The sequence below is a fragment of the Babylonia areolata genome, chromosome 27 (genome assembly GCF_041734735.1).
Source record: "Babylonia areolata isolate BAREFJ2019XMU chromosome 27, ASM4173473v1, whole genome shotgun sequence".
Lineage (NCBI taxonomy): Eukaryota > Metazoa > Mollusca > Gastropoda > Neogastropoda > Buccinidae > Babylonia > Babylonia areolata.
In genome coordinates, this window is record NC_134902.1 from 36,721,007 (window position 1) to 36,743,022 (window position 22,016).

At 39.8% G+C, this 22,016-nt stretch overlaps 1 protein-coding gene across 5 annotated transcripts in view; it reads left to right on the plus strand.

Moving 5' to 3' along the window:
* Window positions 1–20,667, plus strand: part of LOC143300933 (uncharacterized) — a 76,726-nt gene extending 56,059 nt beyond the window's left edge. For 3 of the 5 annotated variants that reach the window (XM_076614871.1, XM_076614872.1, XM_076614873.1), the window contains one exon: window positions 15,391–20,667. In XM_076614871.1, coding sequence (XP_076470986.1) covers window positions 15,391–15,540 — 150 coding nt within the window. In that variant the 3' untranslated portion in view covers window positions 15,541–20,667. Of the gene's footprint in view, window positions 1–6,332; window positions 6,397–10,631; window positions 10,677–15,390 lie in introns of all 5 variants that reach the window. The other 2 variants (XM_076614875.1, XM_076614874.1) reach the window with 2 other exon arrangements.
* The last annotated feature ends 1,349 nt before the right edge of the window (window positions 20,668–22,016 follow it).

The window sequence follows — 22,016 nt, forward strand, 5'->3', positions numbered from 1 at the left end:
GCTCAGTCTCACACCACATACAGCACCGACTGAGCCAGGTGTCGAGTCACAGTCACACACATTGAAGCGAAGAACACAGCGCTCAGTCTCACACCACCTACAGCACCGACTGAGCCAGGTGTCGAGTCACAGTCACACACATTGAAGCGAAGAACACAGCGCTCAGTCTCACACCACCTACAGCACCGACTGAGCCAGGTGTTGAGTCACAGTCACACACATTGAAGCGAAGAACGCAGCGCTCAGTCTCACACCACATACAGCACCGACTGAGCCAGGTGTCGAGTCACAGTCACACACATTGAAGCGAAGAACGCAGCGCTCAGTCTCACACCACATACAGCACCGACTGAGCCAGGTGTCGAGTCACAGTCACACACATTGAAGCGAAGAACACAGCGCTCAGTCTCACACCACATACAGCACCGACTGAGCCAGGTGTCGAGTCACAGTCACACACATTGAAGCGAAGAACACAGCGCTCAGTCTCACACCACCTACAGCACCGACTGAGCCAGGTGTCGAGTCACCGTCACACACATTGAAGCGAAGAACACAGCGCTCAGTCTCACACCACATACAGCACCGACTGAGCCAGGTGTCGAGTCACAGTCACACACATTGAAGCGAAGAACGCAGCGCTCAGTCTCACACCACCTACAGCACCGACTGAGCCAGGTGTCGAGTCACAGTCACACACATTGAAGCGAAGAACGCAGCGCTCAGTCTCACACCACCTAAAGCGCTGACTGAGCCAGGTGTCGAGTCACAGTCACACACATTGAAGCGAAGAACGCAGCGCTCAGTCTCACATCACCTACAGCACCATCACCCAAGGCGAACAATGATTATGGTACACAGCCTCTCCACGTCAAGAAAACTGTACACTTTTGCGCCCATCTGTGTCTGCCCATGTCACGACTAGCAGATGGGTTTTCCCCCCTGAAACCCATGTGAGGGAATGGTAAACCTAGTGTTCTAACAAATAATGATATTTTTCACACTTCCGTTTCAGTCTTCACTTCTGTCTGCTTTTATACTGGTAACAATTTTACTTTCTTGCCTCATTCATACAGTTGCAAACATTTATTATATGAATAATTTTCACACTTGTTAATTACAGTTAGTAAGCGCGTATCTTCACAAACGAAACTCACCATCATATTCGCAAAACAATCCTTCTCCATTATTTCACAAACTTGAACAGTATTCTAGAAACCCAGTTCAATTTATCATTAAAGATAATTCAGAGAGGATACTCCTTATCCTAATTCCTATGTGCATTCAAAGAAATAGAATTAAAAAAAAACAACAACAACATATTTACCAGTCAGCCCAACGCCTTGACTGAGGAACAGTTGTGATCTACAGCCTTACAAGTGACTGGCAACATCCTGCCTAAATGCGCCCCTCCAGTCACCAGTCTCACACACAGGCCGGTCAGGATGATGGAATCTTATCCAGTCACTAAATAGAAACCAGAGCCAGTAACCAACAGCTGGATATGTCTGAACTCACTCAGTACGGCCAGTCCTCTCTTCTCCTCTACACAGACCCCTCGGATGTCCAGTGGGTGTCTGAATGACCCAACCTTTAGCTTCCGTGGTCAGAATTGTGCTATTCTTTGTCAACATGCACGTCTTCAGTATAAGAGCCTTTCGCTTGCAATATTTTGATGATGGTAATTGGGGTGAAACGCTGTTAACGTCGTCTCTTTTGCCGTTCGTATGGAGAGAGTTAATGCCCTACAATTACCCACACTCATTAACAGATGTTTACTGTCAGTAAAACAGTCTCTCACTTCGACAGAATTTCATTGACATATACATATGCCTGCATGCACACACATACAGACAGACACACACACACACACACACACACACACACACACACACACACACACACACACACACACACACACACACACACTAGTACCTTCCTCATTCACACACAAATACTATCTCACTCACACACAGACACACATATTCACACACCACATAACACAACACCAAAAACAAGCAACAAAGTACATTGACCATAGGTGCATTTTGTATCTATGTACAATGGCATTTTGTTTCATTACACAGATTATTGACAGAGTGGTTGGCTGATTTATTTGCTGTTTTTCATGTGATGGTTTTTTGTTCTCTTTTCGTTGATCAACACATTTTTTCAAAAATTAATTTTAACAGAAGTAGTATTCATATCTGTAGTATTTCACGGCTCCATACTGATTTTTTAAACATTAGAATTGAAAATGAAATATTTAGTTTCTGGCTCCGGTTACTTATATTGTCTGCACTGCTTTTCTCACCGTTTCAGTTTTGCTTGTTGTTGGTGTAGTTTTCTGATTGCTCATTGCCATTTTAAATTCCCCCATTATGGTCAGGAGGGTGGATTGTGTTCAGTTTCACAGGTTTTTTTTTTTGTTTTTGTTTTTTGGTAAGAATATATTACCCTGTAGATTAGACTGCACAATTGTGAGTGTTTGTGTTGTCAAGTTATGTTAAAATTACAGCACAGCATTCCAGTCAGATTTTTTTTTTTTTTTTTCTAAATCATGTCTTCTTTTCTGTCTGATGCTTTTTGTCTTTTCTTCTTCATTGAAAAAAAAAAAATCTCTTCTGAAAATCATGACAATATTACATTGTGCTGAATGCTTGAAATCTTCTTCTTCTTCTTCTGCGTTCACTCGTATGTGCACGAGTGGGCTTTTACATGTATGACCGTTTTTACCCCGCCATGTAGGCAGCCATACTCCGTTTTCGGGGGTGTGCATGCTGGGTATGTTCTTGTTTCCATAACCCACCGAACGCTGACATGGATTACAGGATCTTTAACGTGCGTATTTGATCTTCTGCTTGCATATACACACAAAGGGGGTTCAGGCACTAGCAGGTCTGCACATATGTTGACCTGGGAGATCGGAAAAATCTCCACCCTTTACCCACCAGGCGCCGTCACCGTGATTCGAACCCGGGACCCTCAGATTGACAGTCCAACGCTTTAACCACTCGGCTATTGCGCCCGTCAATGCATGAAATCAGTCTCAGGACGTATTCATTTTGCAGCAGAATGGTGAAGACGCTTATCTGTCAGTACAGTCTCTGTGAGGGTCTGGGTTCAATCCCACTTTCACTGAACCCCTTTCTCCCGTGAAGAACAGAAAGGAGGAGTCTGTGCTGTGCAGACTGCATGCGGGGCACACTTTTTTTTTTTACACATTCTTACTTGTTGAAGGGGGAAGAGGCCCCTCGATGTATTCCCTGTGATGAGCCTCTTACCGTGAAACACGTGCTCCTTGACTGTTGGGATCTGCATGACGTTAGACACACAGACATTTCACGGCGGTTTCTTTGAAGACCTTGTTTCGTGATGTCCCTCCGTGGGCGCTGATGGACTTATTGAAAGAAGTGAACATTTTTAATCAGATTTGAAGGTTTTGAACTATGGAAGTTTTTTTTTTAACTTTGAGTGGAAAGTTTGAAGTGGTGACTCGTTTTAATTGTTTGTTTTTTTACCCTTGTAGTAGTTATTAACGCGGCGATAGCCTTGAGATGGCTTTAGTGGTCGGCGAGGCTCTAAGCACCATCATTTCATTTCATTTCATTTTCCCCTTTCTCCCAACTAGCTTTGACTGGAAAATTAAACTGAATATCTAGTCATTCAATAAACCAAGGTCCCGTGTGCAGCGAGTACTTAGAGCACTGAAAAAGAACCCACGGCAACAAAAAAAAAAGTTGCCTTCTGGCAAAATTCTGCAGTAGAAGTCCCCTCTGACAGGTACACAAACACGCATGCACTCAAGGCCTGACAAAGAGCGTTGGGTTATGCTGATGGTCAGGCATCTACCTAGCAGATGTGGTGTAGCGTATATGGAATTGCCTGAACGCAGTAACACCTCATTAAGATCTTGAAGTGAAGGGAACTTTGCCGAGCTTGAAGTGAAGGGAACTTTGCCGAGCTTGAAGTGAAGGGAACTTTGCCGAGCTTGAAGTGAAGGGAACTTTGCCGAGCGAAGTGAAGGGAACTTTGCCGAGCTTGAAGTGAAGGGAACTTTGCCGAGCAAAGTGAAGGGAACTTTGCCGAGCTTGAAGTGAAGGGAACTTTGCCGAGTGAAGTGAAGGGAACTTTGCCGAGCTCTCCCTTCACTATGTCACAGGGTGTGCTGGAGTGTGCGTGTGCATGTGGATGTGGATGGCTGCTTATCAGCGTGTGGTGTTACTGGGGAATGAGAGTGAAGCGTGAACAGTGCTTAAAGCTGCATTACGCAGGGCTATGCATAAAAATTGGGTTTGCTTTTTATCATGATCAGTAAATGAATTAAGATTTGGGGGGGTTGTGACGCTATCGTTTTCTGTTACGGTCGATGTTTGGCTGTCTGTGCTGTTGAACTTGTACCTCCCCCCCTCCCCCTCCTGCCAGCCCACCACTTTACCTGATGGTGTCTCGTTAACCTGCACCCTCTTTCACCTTCATGCCCTTTCTGTATTCCGCACACGTCTTTCTGGGAGTGGAATTTTATTTGTCTGTTCTGTTTATTTATCTATTTACTTGTTTAATCATTCATTTGTTTCGTTATTTAAAAAAAAAAAAAAATTACACATGTATTTGTTCCTTTTTTTTCTCTCTCATTTGTTTTGGTTATTGTTGCATATTTACCATCTTCTTGTATTTCGTTTGTTTATGGCACTTATTTATTTCATTATCAATTCGCGTATGTTGTGTGTGACATATCAGGTAAAGAGCTGATTTCACTGTTATAATAATAACACTGAAATCAGCTCATAATAATAAATAATAATTTATATTTATTATTATTATTATTATTTTAAATTTTATTTTAATTTATTTTATTTTACTTATTTATTTTTTTAATTAAAAAAAAAAATTTCTCAAGGCCTGACTAAGCGCGTTGGGTTATGCTGCTGGTCAGGCATCTGCTTGGCAGATGTGGTGTAGCTTATATGGATTTGACCAAACACAGTGACGCCTCCTTGAGCTACTGATACTGATACTGATACTTCACTGTTATCCTCTTGTGTATTTGACTGTGACTATCCTGTAACTAGGTCACTCTCTTCTTCTTCTTCTATCGTGGGCTGCAACTCCCACGTTAACTCGTATGTACACAAGTGGGCCTTTATGTGTATGACTGTTTTTACCCTGCCATGTATTTGTATTTCTTTTTAATCACAACAGATTTCTCTGTGTGAAATTCGGGCTGCTCTCCCCATGGAGAGCATGTCGCTACACTACAGCGCCACCCTTTTTTTTTTTTTTTTTTTTTCCTGTGTGCATTTTTTATTTGTTTTTCATATCGAAGTGGATTTTTCTTCAGTATTTTGCCAGGAGCAACCCTTTTGTTGCCGTAGGTTCTTTTACGTGCGCTAAGTGCATGCTGCACACGGGACCTCGGTTTATCGTCTCATCCGAATGTAGGCAGCCTTACTCCATTTTCGGGGGGTAATTAGGTGACAATAACAGTGATTAAAAAAAAGGTGTTGTACAGTAAAGGTGGATGCTGTCATGTATGTGTTGTTGATAACAGTGGGTGGATGAAAGCTAAGTGGGTAAGACGCTTGTTTAGGAACTGTGAGAAAACCCCAAGTTCATGGTTCGAGTCTCACTCAAAGCCCCCCCCCCCTCCCCCCCCCCCCCCCCTTTTTTTTTTTTAGTTTCCTCTGTTACCATTTCCTGAGATCTTGAGCGGTGGTCTGGGTGCTTGTCTTTTTCAGGGAAAGACCAGGGTTGCGGTCGTTTCAGTGTGGGTTTATAACATGTAAGATAATCCATGGCAGCAAGAATGCTATCCTAGGTGAAATTGTATAGTGCTTGAAAAAGACGTACAAGATGAAGAAAAAAGGGGGCGGGGCTGGATATGGCAATGTACTCCTTCTGGACAGGGCTTCCAGGATTTCACACCACAGATACTTGGTGTTACATTCACATACACACATGCACGCACACACACACACACACACACACACACACACACACACACACACACACAACTACACTCTCTTTTGGGCATTAGAAAGATTTTTTTTTTCAGTATTTCAGTATCTGTATCACCGCATTGTCCACTGAAGACATTGATCAGACTGTGCAGATAGTTATTAGGTTCTTTGTGGCAAAAAATAAAAAACACCTGATAATGTTATTGTCCTCTTTTTTTGTTGTTGTTTTTCTTTTTTTTTTTTAGTTACTGTTGGTTTTAACCTTCATATTAAATGTCATTTTTAGGCATGAAGAATGCTTTATACCCTACCTTTTCCTTTAGCCAGCAGTTGTTGATGGTGTGTGGTGTGTGGTTGTTGTCTGGCTTGCAGAAGAAGAACTTCCTGAACTACCTGCTGAATGACACTGGTCTGCATTGAGTGAAGTAGAGGGCAGGTTAGATTTCACCCTGACACCCCCCCTGTTCTCACTCCCCATGAAGTCCCACCAGTCTAGTTTGTTTGGGGTTTTTTTCATACTGTACTTTTTTTTTTCTTGTGCAGTGATGTTTTATCCACCAAAATTATCGCAGTTTTGTGATTTTCATACAAATATATTAATACTTTGGTTTTTGTTCTTGTTTTTGAGTTTAAACTTTTTTGGAGTTGATTAATGAATTGATTAATGATTCTTTTTTTTGTGTGTGTGTGTGTGGTTTGAAGTTTTGTGTAACCAAACATGAAAGCCAAGCAGGGAAGGGCAAGGGTGTTGAGGGAAAATAAGTACAGTGCAGTGATAAGAATCATGAACAGCAGAGGATGTTTGTGGATGCTTTGCACTTGAGCAAGATAGAGAGAGGGGGGCAGGGGATGGAGGGTAGTTTGGGGGGCTGGGGGGGAGAGAAAGAGAAACGTGAATCTGAACAAGACAGAGAAATAGGAAAAGGGGCAGGGGAAAAAGTAGGGCGACACTTCTTGGATCATATATGGAGCCATTTATTTCTGTCATTCCAGGTTCTTTCACACACACACACACACACACACACACACACATACATACAACCAGTTTCAGTCTGCCATGGCTATGTTTAGAAATAGGTCAGAATAGGTGAAAAATATACTGGGGAAAAAAAAGTCAAAATGCTTGATGTGTTGTTTAACAGACACACACACACACACATATGTGTGTGTGAGAGAGAGAACATTTTATCATTTTTAACTTAGGCTTAATGAGTTTACCATCCGTTGGAATAGTAAAGTTATTGTATATATATATATATATATATATATATTCCATAACCTAAGTAATTACTCATCAAAGAAAAAGTTATAAAAAAAAAATAAAAAAAAAAAAAAATCAAACAGTCCTCAGTGGAAAAAGCAGGACAACCTCGGCTGAAAAAGGGAGATAATCTAAATTCTAACATACCTATAGGAGCAGGAAGAACACAGCAATAACCAGGAAAAAAAAAGGGGGGGAAAAAAAAGACAGAGATTCACAATGCACTTTTGGTGCATCAGAGAAAGCATGTCCTAATAGTTGTGTATTGTACTGTTAGTGTGTGAGAAATTATTAAAAAAAAAAAAAATCCTATCATGAGGCTTGTGTAGTAAAAGCTTTGTAGAGATGACGCAGCTTGCTTAAAGAGCGTAGTCTTTAGATGAAGAGCTGAACTAACCATGACGTTGACAGCCTCCACCCAGCCCCACAAAAGCTGTGAATCCACACCGCTTAAGTTTTGAATACATGAATGCATGTACCCCTGATGTGGCTTTGCTTTGGTGAGTTTGACGGGTTTTTTTTTTGTTTTTTTTTTCACTCCAACACACAACAAAGTGCTTGTCAGCAGTTATACCGAATCTTCTCTCTTGCAGCAGTGCATGCTACGGTATTACCGTCTAGAAGAAATACATGTTCATCATATTTATCATGATATACCTGTGTAGCCCTTTCTGCAAGCAAAGACGTATTTGATGTAGATGATTTTTTTAAAAAGTGAAAATCACAGTAGAATATGTTGATATTGCATGCTTGATGTGTTTTTTTTTTTCTCTCTCATCATTTGTGAACAAAACTTACCTCTTTTTTTTTTCCAGATTGATGTGAGTGTGTGTGTATGCTTGCATGTATGTGTGTGTGTGTGTGTATGCATGAGTGTATGCATGTGTGTATGTGTTTACACATGTGTGTCATGATTACTTATTGGCAGGAGGAAGTGTTAATGAGAGACTCATTGCCTCGTTCAGGTTTAGACACTGGGAATCAGACAGGGCTGCTGCAGTAGACACAATCTGTTTGGGGACATTTGTGAACAGTCCCATCTGATCCATTTTCTCCCCCTCCAACCCCCTCCCCCCTCCCCTTCCAAGCCTTTCAGAAAAGATGTGCTTTTACAATCATGCACATGCATATGTGTCAGCTCACACACTTAAGCATGTGACACACACACACACATACTAATGCTCGCATGTAATGTAAATGCACAGGCACGCAATGTGTGCATGTGCACATATGCAGGCGAGCATGTATACACGTGAACACAGACACATGCATGCACAGACACAGACAGACAGACAACAGACACACACAGACATGTAACACACTCAGTAATGTTTTGCACACACACCACACCACACCACCATCACCCATTGCAACCACGACCAACAACAACAACAGAAACAAACAAGAAAGACAAGGCCTTCAAGACCCACTTGTGATACACAGTTAAAAAAAAAAACTTATAGAGATTAAAGATTAGTTTGTTGAAATATGTTCTCTATTCATTATTATAATTATATACAGCTTCGCATTAAATTTTAAAAAATGTCTTTGATGCAGATTCGAACCATGGATGTTTGGATCACGAATGAGTGGTTTTATCCACTGCAGTAATATGGTTTCAATGATGACGTTCAAAAATTATTACTCAAGCATGTTCTTTTAGCGGAATAAATCAACAGCAGCAGTGAAGTCATAACGCTGTTTAAATCATGTTATTTTGATATATATTGGGCATTTAGAAATTTCTAAGTCTGAGGTAAAGGAGATGTTCCCATCGCCTCAAAAACACTGCAATATATGTCTGTTTTTATAGATCTGCAGAGATCCGTGTTCGACACTTTCCACACACTGAGAAACTATGACACCGTCAATTCAGTTTCTTTTTTCAGTTCATTTTAGTTAATTCAGTATCCACTTTAAAACATTCGTATGCAGTAAACATGTTGATGATTATTCACAAAATTCTTTTACTTCGGTGGTAAAGGAGATGTTGCAATTGTGTAAGGCTTTGCAAACATGTTTTGTCAAGATCTGCGCCACTGACCAGTGCTGTGTACACGACGCTGACCTTAACTCAGTGGAACGGTCGATTCAGATTTTCTTTTCTGTTCATTATAGTTAATTCCGTGTCCACTTTAGAATATTTATTTGCAGTAAACACTTCAATGAGGTAGTTTGTGTCACTGTATGTATTCTGTCCAGAATGTGTATTTCTTTGCTTTTAATTGTGAACAAGAAAAACAAGGTCATGGTGTATTCTCACCGGACAGTTGGGAAGCTGCAAAGAGGTAACAGCGGTTTTCGGAATCTGGAACGAACATCAACGAAATACACTGTTCATAAATGGGAAATACGGCTAAATTCGGGAGGCTACAACTTGGTATGACTGTGAAGATTTTTTTTCCTACTATGTTTATGCCAAATTTGGTATTCGCAGACAAAGTATTTCCAGAGAAAATGACAGTGTCAAAGTTTGCTATGGACACAAACACACACACACACACACAAACACACACACACACACACACACAGAAACAACCGAACACGGGATTATAACATAGACCCACTTTGTTTACACAAGTGAGTCAAAAATGATGATGATTAGGTGATGACGACCCCCTTCTACATCTCCCCCCCATCCCCCATCCCCACCCAAAATAAAACAAGAAAGAAAAAATTGTATACCAGCCAGACAACGACAGTAATGACCACTTCCTTTTCCATTTCTTTCTTTCTTCTGTTTTTTTCCTCTCCTCTCCTCCACCCCTCTCTTTCTGGTTTTCCTAAAGGCGGGGGTGGGGGTGGGGGGGGGGCATAATTCAGGGACCACCCTCCCCCTTTCACTCCCCCCTTCAGCAAGAGCTGCAGCAGCTGTGCCTCAACAGCAACAGCAACAGCAACAGCAGCAGCAACAGTGGTTGTGGAGGCAGCAGCGCTAGCGGAAGAGCCAAGTGTGGGGGGCTTGCTGTTCGATTCACTGCCTAGGGGGTGTGTGTGTGTGTGTGTGTGCGTGCGTGCGCGCGCTCTGCTCTGCGTGTTCTGCTGTCTTTCATCATCTGTCGTCCCAAGGTGGATATGTGTCCTTAGGAGGGGGAGGGTGTGTGTGTCAATGGTTTGTGTATTGGAGGGGGGAATGGAGAGGGGGGGGGGGGGGATTGATGAGGTGGGTATTTGATTTTAGGGTAGAATTTGTTGATGAAGGTTTTTTTTTGTTTTTTGGTTTTTCTTCCTCTTCATGTTGGTGTATTGTGAACAGGTCTCCTGTGTGGCAGGTGCCCCAGTGACTCTCCACACAGTTTTAGGGAGAAAAGAAGAAGAAGAAGCAGGAGAAAGAATTGTTGTTGTGTTGGTGGGATGTTTTTCATTGTTAATTATTGTGTGGGTTTATTTTGTGTGTGTGTGTGGTACAGGATCGTTCTCAAGGGATGAAAGGTTTACGGATTGTGTATTGAGGGGTAGGTTGCTTAGTTGTAGGGTAGAATTTGATTTGTTCGTTCGTCTTCAGTTTAACGTCTTTCCACTTGAAGTGATATTAGACATTTTTATTGAAATGTTATTTGATTTGTTATTGAAATGGTGTTGTTTTTTTATAGCTGGATTTTAGTATTTTGTGGTGTTTAACTAATCATTTCTCATGTGGGGATTTGAGGGGGTGGGGGTTAACATAAATACACAAAGAATTTTTTTTTTTTTTTTTTTTTTTTGTAGTTTGCAATTAGTTAGCTTTTTTCAGAGAACACCAATTCATGGTGAGAATTGTTGACTCACTTTTAGAATGTGTTGACCTGATTGTTCATATTAATACACAGAAAACAAAACGATCTGATTCTGTACAAATTGTAAACCATATGCTTTGTTGAGCCCACAGGTCTTCTCTTTATCATCCAGTGTAAAAAGTATTTGAGTAATCAATACCAGCTGTTGAAAAATAATGATGAGAATTAAGGTTTGCACAGGTGCTTATCCGTGTTTGAATAAAAATTAAAAAAATTAACTGAGTTATAATGGAAGGAAGACATTTATTTCTCTTTTGCACTTTTTCGTCATCCAGATATTGATAACCATGTTCAGTCTTCATGATTTCCCAATATATAAGTATTTGAAAACAACAACAAGAAATCAAGTAAAGTGCAACCTTTTTGGGATACACTTAAAAAAAAAAAAATCAAAATGTTGTTAACTGTGATAACTCTCCATGATTTCCAGTATGCATTTCAAAAACTTATCTTAAAAAAGAAAAGAAAAAAAAAGTGGACTGTAACTATCAAAAGTTGTGTTTGAAATATGGGGATCAGTTTAAAGGTGACATTGGTTGATTAAAACATGTAGACGACTTTGTGTACGTAGATCAATGCAAGCATATGTTCTGCATGGAATACCCAAATGTTGTGAAGGGGTAGACGGGCGCAATAGCCGAGTGGTTAAAGCGTTGGACTGTCAATCTGAGGGTCCCGGGTTCGAATCACGGTGACGGCGCCTGGTGGGTAAAGGGTGGAGATTTTTACGATCTCCCAGGTCAACATATGTGCAGACCTGCTAGTGCCTGAACCCCCTTCGTGTGTATATGCAAGCAGAAGATCAAATACACACGTTAAAGATCCTGTAATCCATGTCAGCGTTCGGTGGGTTATGGAAACAAGAACATACCCAGCATGCACACCCCCGAAAACGGAGTATGGCTGCCTACATGGCGGGGTAAAAACGGTCATACACGTAAAAGCCCACTCGTGTGCATACGAGTGAACGCAGAAGAAGAAGAAGAAGTTGTGAAGGGGTAAAAAGGAAAGAAAAGGGTTTCTTGTAAAGAGTAATAAAACTTCACAATTATTATTCTTCTTGTTGGGAACTGGATTTGGTTAGAAAAAAAAACCTGAAGCAAGAAGGAAAGCAGTTTTTTTTTTTTTTTTCAGAAACAGTTACAAGATATTGATTGTTTTTCTTCATGTGGGGAACTGGATTTAACTGGATAATGCTGAAGATTTAAAATACCAATGAATGGCAGTGGAATATGAGCATTGGTGGGTTCATTATTACCAGTGTCATGATATACATCTTAAGGTTAAGATGGAACATGCTGACAAATGCAAACACAAAACACACACACGCACACACACACACACACACACACACAAGAAGGAACAGGTTAGCAGAAAGCCATTTTTTGTGCTAGTTCTGTAAGTAATGTGTGGTATTTATCTACCTAGTGTGTGGGGGTTGTGTGTTTGTGTGTGATACAAGCATATAGTTTAGAATTCTCTCTGAATGCTTTTATACAGTAGACCAATATGATAATCTTGTGTGCTAAATGTATTGCTCGAAACTTTTCCGAGTGCACCATTGAATTGCTCACAAGCACTATGATTTGATTGCTGTGGAACCTTCACTTTAACAACTAACAATTTCTTTGTTTGCATGTGCATGGATATCTAGTTTGGTTCCGTCTTTCCTATACCTTTCCTTTGTTTCATTGTGTGGGGTTTTTTGTTGTGTTTGTCTTGATAAGATTATTTGATTAAGAGATGATGTGATAAGATGGTTTGATTAGGATATGATGTGATAGATTATTTGCTTGAGAGATGATGTGAAAACAAGATGCTAACGGTGTTTGTATTTGTTTCAAGAATTTAACGTTCAAGTATGTTTATTGTCTTTTGTGTGGAAAAACAACAACTAACAAACCAAAGTACAACAGCAATATTTTGTTTTGGTGCTTTCTTTTGTTGTCTTTTGTTTAACGTTTATTTATTTTCGCATTTTTAGCGTATAATGCTAGGTTTTCGATCATTTTAAGGAAATTGAAGAGCTGTGTGATATTACTACCTTAATCTTGAGTTCATAGTTACAGAGTATTTGGAGAGAATGGAAAGGGTAACAGTTCCATTGATGACAGTACATTGAACGTACGTTGTGAATCAAAAACCAGACCAATCAATTCAGTAGTATTTTACGTGTATGCAAGCAGTCTGAGACACATTGGCAGTGAGTGTCCCTGAAGATAACTCATCTGGACAACAAAAAATATATACTTTGAAAGCGAGTTTTTGTGAGCAGAGAGTAATAAGCGAGACAGATAAAACAGTAGCACCCACACAACAACTCTGTTTAACTGTTAATGTATTGAGGAATCATGATCCATTACATATATGGAGATGTTGGCCCTCCCCCCCCCCCCTTCCCTTCCTGGTTGCAACACAGTTTAAAGGTCACGTTATTATTTGCAGTGCCTTTATTATCAATTATTGTTGATATTATTATTGTTGTTATTATTACTACTACTACTACTACTACTACTACTATTGTTGTTGTTGGTTTTTGTTGTTGTTCTTTTTCTCGCTGTCTCTCTCTCTCTCTCTCTTTAAGACGGCATGAACCATACCAGAGCAGATGGGGAGGAATTCAGAATACGCAGATAAAACCTGCAGCAAACAGACTTGTAAATGTTTTTTTTTAGTGGTATCCCTCTCTCAAACTTGTCCCCTCCCCCCCCCCCCCCCCCCCACTTTTTTTTAATTTTTCTGTGTGTCCACCTCAGTCCTACAATTTTGTCCCACTTTACATACATGTGTATTGTGAATTTCCACATTCATGTCGTGGACTGAAAACCTTGCTGTTGTTATTTCTTCCTCCTGCCGGTACTCATCTGTTGTTGGTACAGTAACAGAGGATGATTATGTGGTCGTTGTGGTCAAGAACCAGTCCTACAATTTTGTCCCACTTTACATACATGTGTATTGTGAATTTCCACATTCATGTCGTGGACTGAAAACCTTGCTGTTGTTATTTCTTCCTCCTGCTGGTACTCATCTGTTGTTGGTACAGTAAAAGAGGATGATTATGTGGTCGTTGTGGTCAAGAACCAGTCCTACAATTTTGTCCCACTTTACATACATGTGTATTGTGAATTTCCACATTCATGTCGTGGACTGAAAACCTTGCTGTTGTTATTTCTTCCTCCTGCTGGTACTCATCTGTTGTTGGTACAGTAACAGAGGATGATTATGTGGTCGTTGTGGTCAAGAACCAGTCCTACAATTTTGTCCCACTTTACATACATGTGTATTGTGAATTTCCACATTCATGTCGTGGACTGAAAACCTTGCTGTTGTTATTTCATCCTTGTGCCGGTACTCATCTGTTGTTGGTACAGTAAAAGAGGATGATTATGTGGTCGTTGTGGTCAAGAACCAGTCCTACAATTTTGTCCCACTTTACATACACGTGTATTGTGAATTTCCACATTCATGTCGTGGACTGAAAACCTTGCTGTTGTTATTTCATCCTGGTGCCGGTACTCATCTGTTGTTGGTACAGTAACAGAGGATGATTATGTGGTCGTTGTGGTCAAGAACCAGTCCTACAATTTTGTCCCACTTTACATACATGTGTATTGTGAATTTCCACATTCATGTCGTGGACTGAAAACCTTGCTGTTGTTATTTCTTCCTCCTGCCGGTACTCATCTGTTGTTGGTACAGTAACAGAGGATGATTATGTGGTCGTTGTTGTGGTCAAGAACCGTTTCATGTGCGTGACGTTATTTCTTCCCTCCATCCGTACTTTTCCATTGTTGGTACAGAGGATGATGTAGTGGCTGTTGTTGTCAGGAACCATTTCATGTGCATGACGTTATTTCTTCAGTCCGTCCACACCCCAGTGTTGTTGATACAGAGGGTAATTGTGTAGTCATCGTTGGCCTGTTGCATTAGAAAAAATAAATTTACATGTGCGTGGCATTATTTCTTCCCTGAGTCCATACTTCTCCATTGTTGATTCAGTGTATGATTGTGTAGTAGTTGTTGGCCTGTTGCATTAAAAACAAAATTTCATGTGTGTGACATTATTTCATACCTCCGTCATACTTCTCCATTATTGATACAAAGGATTATTATGTAGTCGTCGTGGTGTTCAAGAACCATTTCATGTACGTGATGTTATTTCTTCCCTCTATCCATACTTCTCCATTGTTGATACAGAGGATAATTGTGTAGTCGTCGTTGGCCTGTTGTGTTAAAAACAACATCTCATGTGCGTGACAGTATTTCATCCCACCGTCGACACTTCGTTGTTGACTCAGTTTATGATTATGTAGTAGTTGTTGGCTTGTTGCGTTGAAAAAAAACAGACAGACATTTCATGTGCGTGACGTGACGTCGTTTATTTGGTCGGCAGGGAGACGGTGGGGTGTGTGGTGAGCAGAGCCCCTTCACGGTGCCCCACGCCCAGTTCCAGAGCGGCCTTGACCTTGATCTGTTGCAGTCCCAGCATGCTCCACATTTCTTGCCACCTGTGCCTCGTCCACCTCTCTCCTCTGCATGGTGATGTCCCGCTCCTGCTCTCTAGCCGGCTGTGCAGATGGGACGTTCCATTTTTCTTTCGTAGGAAAAGGAGGGGTGGAGAAGGTGTGGGATAGATAGTTAGTGGGTTTTTTTTAGCATGTAGATTTTTTTCAGTTCTTGTTGTGAAATATTTTTGTTTTTTGTTTGATTGAAGACATTGAAAAGGGATTGAGAGAAGAGAAGAAAAAAACAACAACCCACAATAATATCTTGTCTTTTTTTGGGGGGTGGGGGTTGTCGGGGTGTTACCAATGGACCTCAGCCCCATGATGGCCATAGTGGTTGGCTTGGCTATAAACGGCATGGGTTAAATGATAAATAAAAGAAAACATATAATGCACAGTTTTGTGAGATTTTTTTTATATATTTATTTACTGATGATTTTCTGTTTCATCACTTAACATTTTAGAGACTTAAGTTTGTGTTTGTATGAAATTCAAGTAATGACCACCAAAAAAAAATTTGCATATATATGTTATTCACAGTATATATATAAAATACTGATTAGGCGATGAATAATAATCTGATTTATTTATGTTGGTTTCCTTTGCCAGCACTTAACAGTGTGAGGAAGATTGGAGCCCAATATCAGTCACTGTGAGCTGTTTTTTTCTGTTTTGTTTTGTTTTTTTTCTTGGTGGGGGGGAGGGTGCTGGGGTCGGGGGGGAGGGGGGGGGGGGTAAATATGGGGAATATGGGGAGAGGAGAAAGCCATTTTTGTATACTTTGGTTGTGAAGCAGGTGACAAAGCTTGCCCCATCTGCCTTGGAACACTGAAGTTTGTCTAGCACTTCACATGCATCAGATCTGTTCAAACCCTTTTTTGTCCAAATCTCAACATTTCCATTTACGTCAGTTTGAAAGCTTCGGTGATGCAATTATAGCGTCTGTTCTGCGCCGTCACACCAGGGCTGTCGGTGAGAAAGCCGTGATGAAAGGTCCTTTTTGTGGATGGGGTGCGTTACGTTAAACAAAGTGCTGAAGAAAGGATGTGGTCATGTAAACTTTTTCGAGACAGTATCAAGGGCTGTAACTGTTCATTTTTGTTGTGAGACTTGAGTTTAGATCGAGCAGTTGTTAAAGAAAAAGAAAGCCCAGTTAGTGGTTTGTGCGTTATGTTTTGAGTTGTGATTCGGGTGAAAAGGTACAGATACATGAAATGTTGAAAATCAAATCAAAGAATCACTTGGATGAAAGGCGCCTAGTTTCTGCCTTCAGGAAATATTTGAATATGATGTTAAAAGAAAAAAGGCATTCTATCATGTGGTTGTTGATACACAATGACATGAAAAGTCTTTCCCATAACGGCACTGAAGACCAACTCCCCCCATTCATTGGGAATGCTTTCACCTCTCATGTTCGCTTGTATCCATGAGCAGGCTGTACTGCACGACTATTTTACATGAGGCAGCCATACTCTGTTTTCAGGGGCGTGCATGCTGGGTATGTTCGTTTTTTTCCCCATAATCCACAGAGCACTGATGACATGCATTACAGGATCTTGAAAGGTGCATTTGATCTTCACATGCATGTAGGCATGAAGTTGCATTCAGTCACTGGCAGGTCAGCGTACCCTGTGACCTGGGGACATGGGTATAATCTCCACCTTTAACCCACCATGGATGTCCTGATTTTGACCATAGGAAAGATCTCCCTCTTTAACCCACCCGGTGCCATGAACATCCTGATTTTGACCATAAGAAAGATCTCCCTCTTTAATCCATCAGGCACCATGAACATCCTGATTTTGACCGTGGGAAAGATCTCCCTCTTTAACCCACCCGGCACCATGAACATATTGATTTTGACCGTGGGAAAGATCTCCCTCTTTAACCCATCAGGCACCATGAACGTCCTGATTTTGACCATAGGAAAGATCTCCCTCTTTAACCCATCAGGCACCATGAACATATTGATTTTGACCGTGGGAAAGATCTCCCTCTTTAACCCATCAGGCACCATGAACGTCCTGATTTTGACCATAGGAAAATTTATCTCCCTCTTTAACCCATCAGGCACCATGAATGACCTGATTTTGACCATAGGAAAGATCTCCCTCTTTAACCCACCTGGCACCATGAACATCCTGATTTTGACCGTGGGAAAGATCTCCCTCTTTAACCCACCTGGCACCATGAACATCCTGATTTTGACCGTGGGAAAGATCTCCCTCTTTAACCCATCAGGCACCATGAACATATTGATTTTGACCGTGGGAAAGATCTCCCTCTTTAACCCATCAGGCACCATGAACGTCCTGATTTTGACCATAGGAAAGATCTCCCTCTTTAACCCATCAGGCACCATGAACATATTGATTTTGACCGTGGGAAAATTTATCTCCCTCTTTAACCCATCAGGCACCATGAACATCCTGATTTTGACCATGGGAAAGATCTCCCTCTTTAACCCATCAGGCACCATGAACATCCTGATTTTGACCATGGGAAAGATCTCCCTCTTTAACCCATCAGGCACCATGAACATCCTGATTTTGAAAGTCCAACAAAGCTGAACTGCTCGGCTGTTGCTCCCTTCTTCAGCAGGCACCGACGAGGATGACTGGTTCACCATCGATCTATGCCTGTTGTTCTGTGTCCTGTCTTTGTGAGCAGGGATTCATGTCGTTGTGGTGCTAGGTGTTGACAACACTTCCCCCCGCACAAACCCCCCCCCCCACCCCCACCCCCACCCTCCCCAACCCCCCTCACCAAGTGTTTGTCTATATAATTTTCGTACATTATAAACAACATCTGTCATTGATTTTTGTGTCTGTGTGAGGTCAGCACCACATTCTTTATAAATAGATTTATTTATTTAGATATTATTGAATAGATCTACTTTTAAGTCTGTGGGCCAGTACCATAGATTTACAAGGGTAGTCTGAATTTCTGTCAGCTCTGTCCATATCCGCCCCCCCCCCCCCACCCCCACCCCCCAAGAAGTGAATTTCAGTATCTGGGAATGGATTGCTAAGTACAGGGACTTTGCATTTGCATGTGTTTGAAAAAGATCCCTGAATCGGCCATTCTTTCCGTGGAGGTTTTCATCATTGTTTGTCAGCCGTAATTATGGGGGTGGAGAATTCAATATTAAACATCATTGTTCTTTTTGGGGACAAAAAAAGATGTATGTATGAGGTCATATAAAACTTTTAAGCAATATTTGTATTGAAATTAAAATGAAAAGGACCTGAACTGGATACAAATTATGTGAGATACAAACAGTGCCTGTGCATTGTGGAAATATACTGGTACTTTAGAAATAACCATCTTCTCATCATTCCTGAGGAAGAGTTTTTGTTTGCCAAAATTAATGAGACCCAATAAACTTTGGTTTTTGCTCAGTTATTTTTTTATGTTTTTTGGGTTTGGTTTTGTTTTTTTAATGAACTAAACAGATTTCTATATATTTTATTCCAGAAGTTTTTTCTTACTTTGTTAGCTTTAGTTTTGGCATGTATGCATTTTTGTACTATATTCTGTTGTCATTTGCACGCGCGCGCGTGAGTGCGCGCAAACACACGCACACACGCAGAGGCACATTCCTCGTTTAATGTTGATTTGTAAATCAATCAATAGCAGTGATGTTATGATCAGAAATTTGTGGGAGATGAAACTGTATTTTGTTTTGTAAATATATTGAAAAGAAATGTTATACTTTCTTCTTCTTTTTTGATAGATATTAACTATGTCTGTGGGTAATTAATGTTGCACATGTAAAATCTACACAATGATAATTTTCAGAGTGGCTAAAGCCTGTAAGCATTGCGCACTGTGCAACTATATCAATGTCTTCAATATTGGTGACGAGTCTATAATCATTGTAACACAGCATATAGGATCAACATAATAACCACATTTAACTATTTAATACCAAAAAAAAGGCTGTGATTATTTTACATTGCACAAACTTGGATACTGACCACACGTGTGAAATTGTACAAGGATAGTGTTTTGAAAATTCATGTGAAGCTGATAAAACTGTTATCATGATTGCATACTTCATTTAAATCATGTTTTCTTCATTGTCCTGTTTTTGTTGTTGGAATCATTATATATGTTGTTGTTGATGTTTTTCTTTTACTTGTTTTATTTAGATATCTCAAATAGATCTTCCTCACATCCCTTTTGTTAATATGAAAGTATACATGTGTGGATGTGCATGTGTGAGTGTGCATTCGGAAACAGATTTACACAATTTTCTTGTTGTTTCCACCACACATTTCTGTGTAGAAAAAAGATATATTAGTTTGAGATTTTGATTTAATGACAGGTATGAGCAAAGTGTCTGTGATATTCTTGTGAAGCAGCTTATAACTGTTTGGTGCACCTTCATTTAACCATTTCTGTTCTGCAGATATTTGTCTTTGAATGTCAATAATATGTGATAGATGTGTTAATGCCATTGCTATGCATATCTTTTAGACCAGTTGATATTTTACTTTACAGTTTTCAAACAAATATTTCAGTTCTCTGTCTTGTCGACAAACTGCAAAAAAAAAAACACCCCAGTTTCCAGAAGCTGTATTTCCCTCAGAGAACACTGAGAAGGGGTTGGAAGAAGACGGTGGGTCTGACAGAGAAATGACGTCCAGTGTCTTCATTGAATAATGGGAAGAAAAACACAACACAAATAGCTTCCATGGTTAAATGACTTCATTGAATAATGGGAAGAAAAACACAACACAAATAGCTTCCATGGTTAACTGACTTCATTGAATAATGGGAAGAAAAACAACACAAATAGCTTCCATGGTTAACTGACTTCATTGAATAATGGGAAGAAAAACAACACAAATAGCTTCCATGGTTAACTGACTTCATTGAATAATGGGAAGAAAAACACAACACAAATAGCTTCCACGGTTAACTGACTTCATTGAATAATGGGAAGAAAAACACAACACAAATAGCTTTCTCAGTTTACTGACTTCATTGAATAATGGGAAGAAAAACAACACAAATAGCTTCCATGGTTAACTGACTTCATTGAATAATGGGAAGAAAAACCCAGCACAAATAGCTTCCACGGTTAACTGACTTCATTGAATAACAGGAAGAAAAACCCAACACATCCAATGATTTGGAATGCTCTTTCCAGTGGCTTTTATAATAAGAACACCTGTATGGTCGACTCTGTGTCACTGTTGCCATTTTTGTTGCATGAAAACAAGTACGAGAGCTTTCTGAGAACTGTGATATTGCTGGTCATAATTTTCACAATGCGTGCAAAGTTGTACAGAAAGGATAAAACTGGATTTTTTGGTTGTTGTTTCTGTGCCTGGAGCAACATGAATTGTTTGTCCTTCGACTTGAAAACCTCAGCAATTCAGTTATTGGTGTCTGCAGTCTCTGCTGCTTCCTCAAGACTGGCTGCGTAATTCTAGTGTCTGGATTACATTTTAGATCATCAGCTGTTTATTTATTATCTAGAAATCTTCCGTAGCACTAGGATCAATAGTAACCAGAGTGTTTGAAGAAGTAAAATTAGTAACAACCTTTTTTTAAGCTGTTTCTTGTTTTTGTTTAATATATGATTTACATTTTCTTTTCATCAGTAGCATAATGGCTTTTTTTTTTTTTTTTTTTTTTTTTTTTTGCAATGTTAACTTTTTTCCATATTCTGCCTGTAGCAGCTACTTATAGTTTTCAAGATATCTAGAGAAAAAAAATTGTTTAAATGAGAGAAAACATTATTAGTTTGGAACAAGAAATAATTTAAAAGACATGACTGTGCACGTATGCATGTGTATACACACTGTCATTTTCTTCAAGTGACTTACTCTGGAAGAATTTCAAAGCCAGATTTCAGCAAAAATGTGTGCGCACACATACAGATATATATATATATATATATATATATATATAAACAAATTTCAGTTGGAACCAATAGTTCTAAAATCTTCAATCCAAACTGATCACCCACAATAGGAATCCTTCCCCAGATTAGTGAACAGATACACCTTCACTGAGTGCTTAATTTTGCAGCAGTAGAGCGTGGATTGATTTTAAAAAAAAGTTTTTAGTCAACTGATTTACAGTCATAGTTTTTAGTTTGAATTTACATTAGTTGAAAGTCAGTTTACATTACTTTACATTGTCATAGCTTTTTGTTTGAATTCAGTTTATATACGACACATTGTGTGACAGTTCTTTATTAAATTAGTAATAATTAAAGGGAAGTAAACAACATCTGTATACATATTGTATTTAGTAAGATATAGTTAATAAGTTGTCATTCATAAAAATACTAGATTCATTTGTAACAACACACAAACGTTAAACTGAATCACAAAGAAAAGAAATCGTTGATGAAACAAAGGAGTGGAATTTATGGAAGCAAATTTCAAACACAGGAGGTTGGAATAGAATTAATGGAAGAACCCATTTTAAGAAAATGGCAACCAAAGAACCCATTTTAATTAAGAGAGTGACAATAAATCTGTGAAAATTGAAG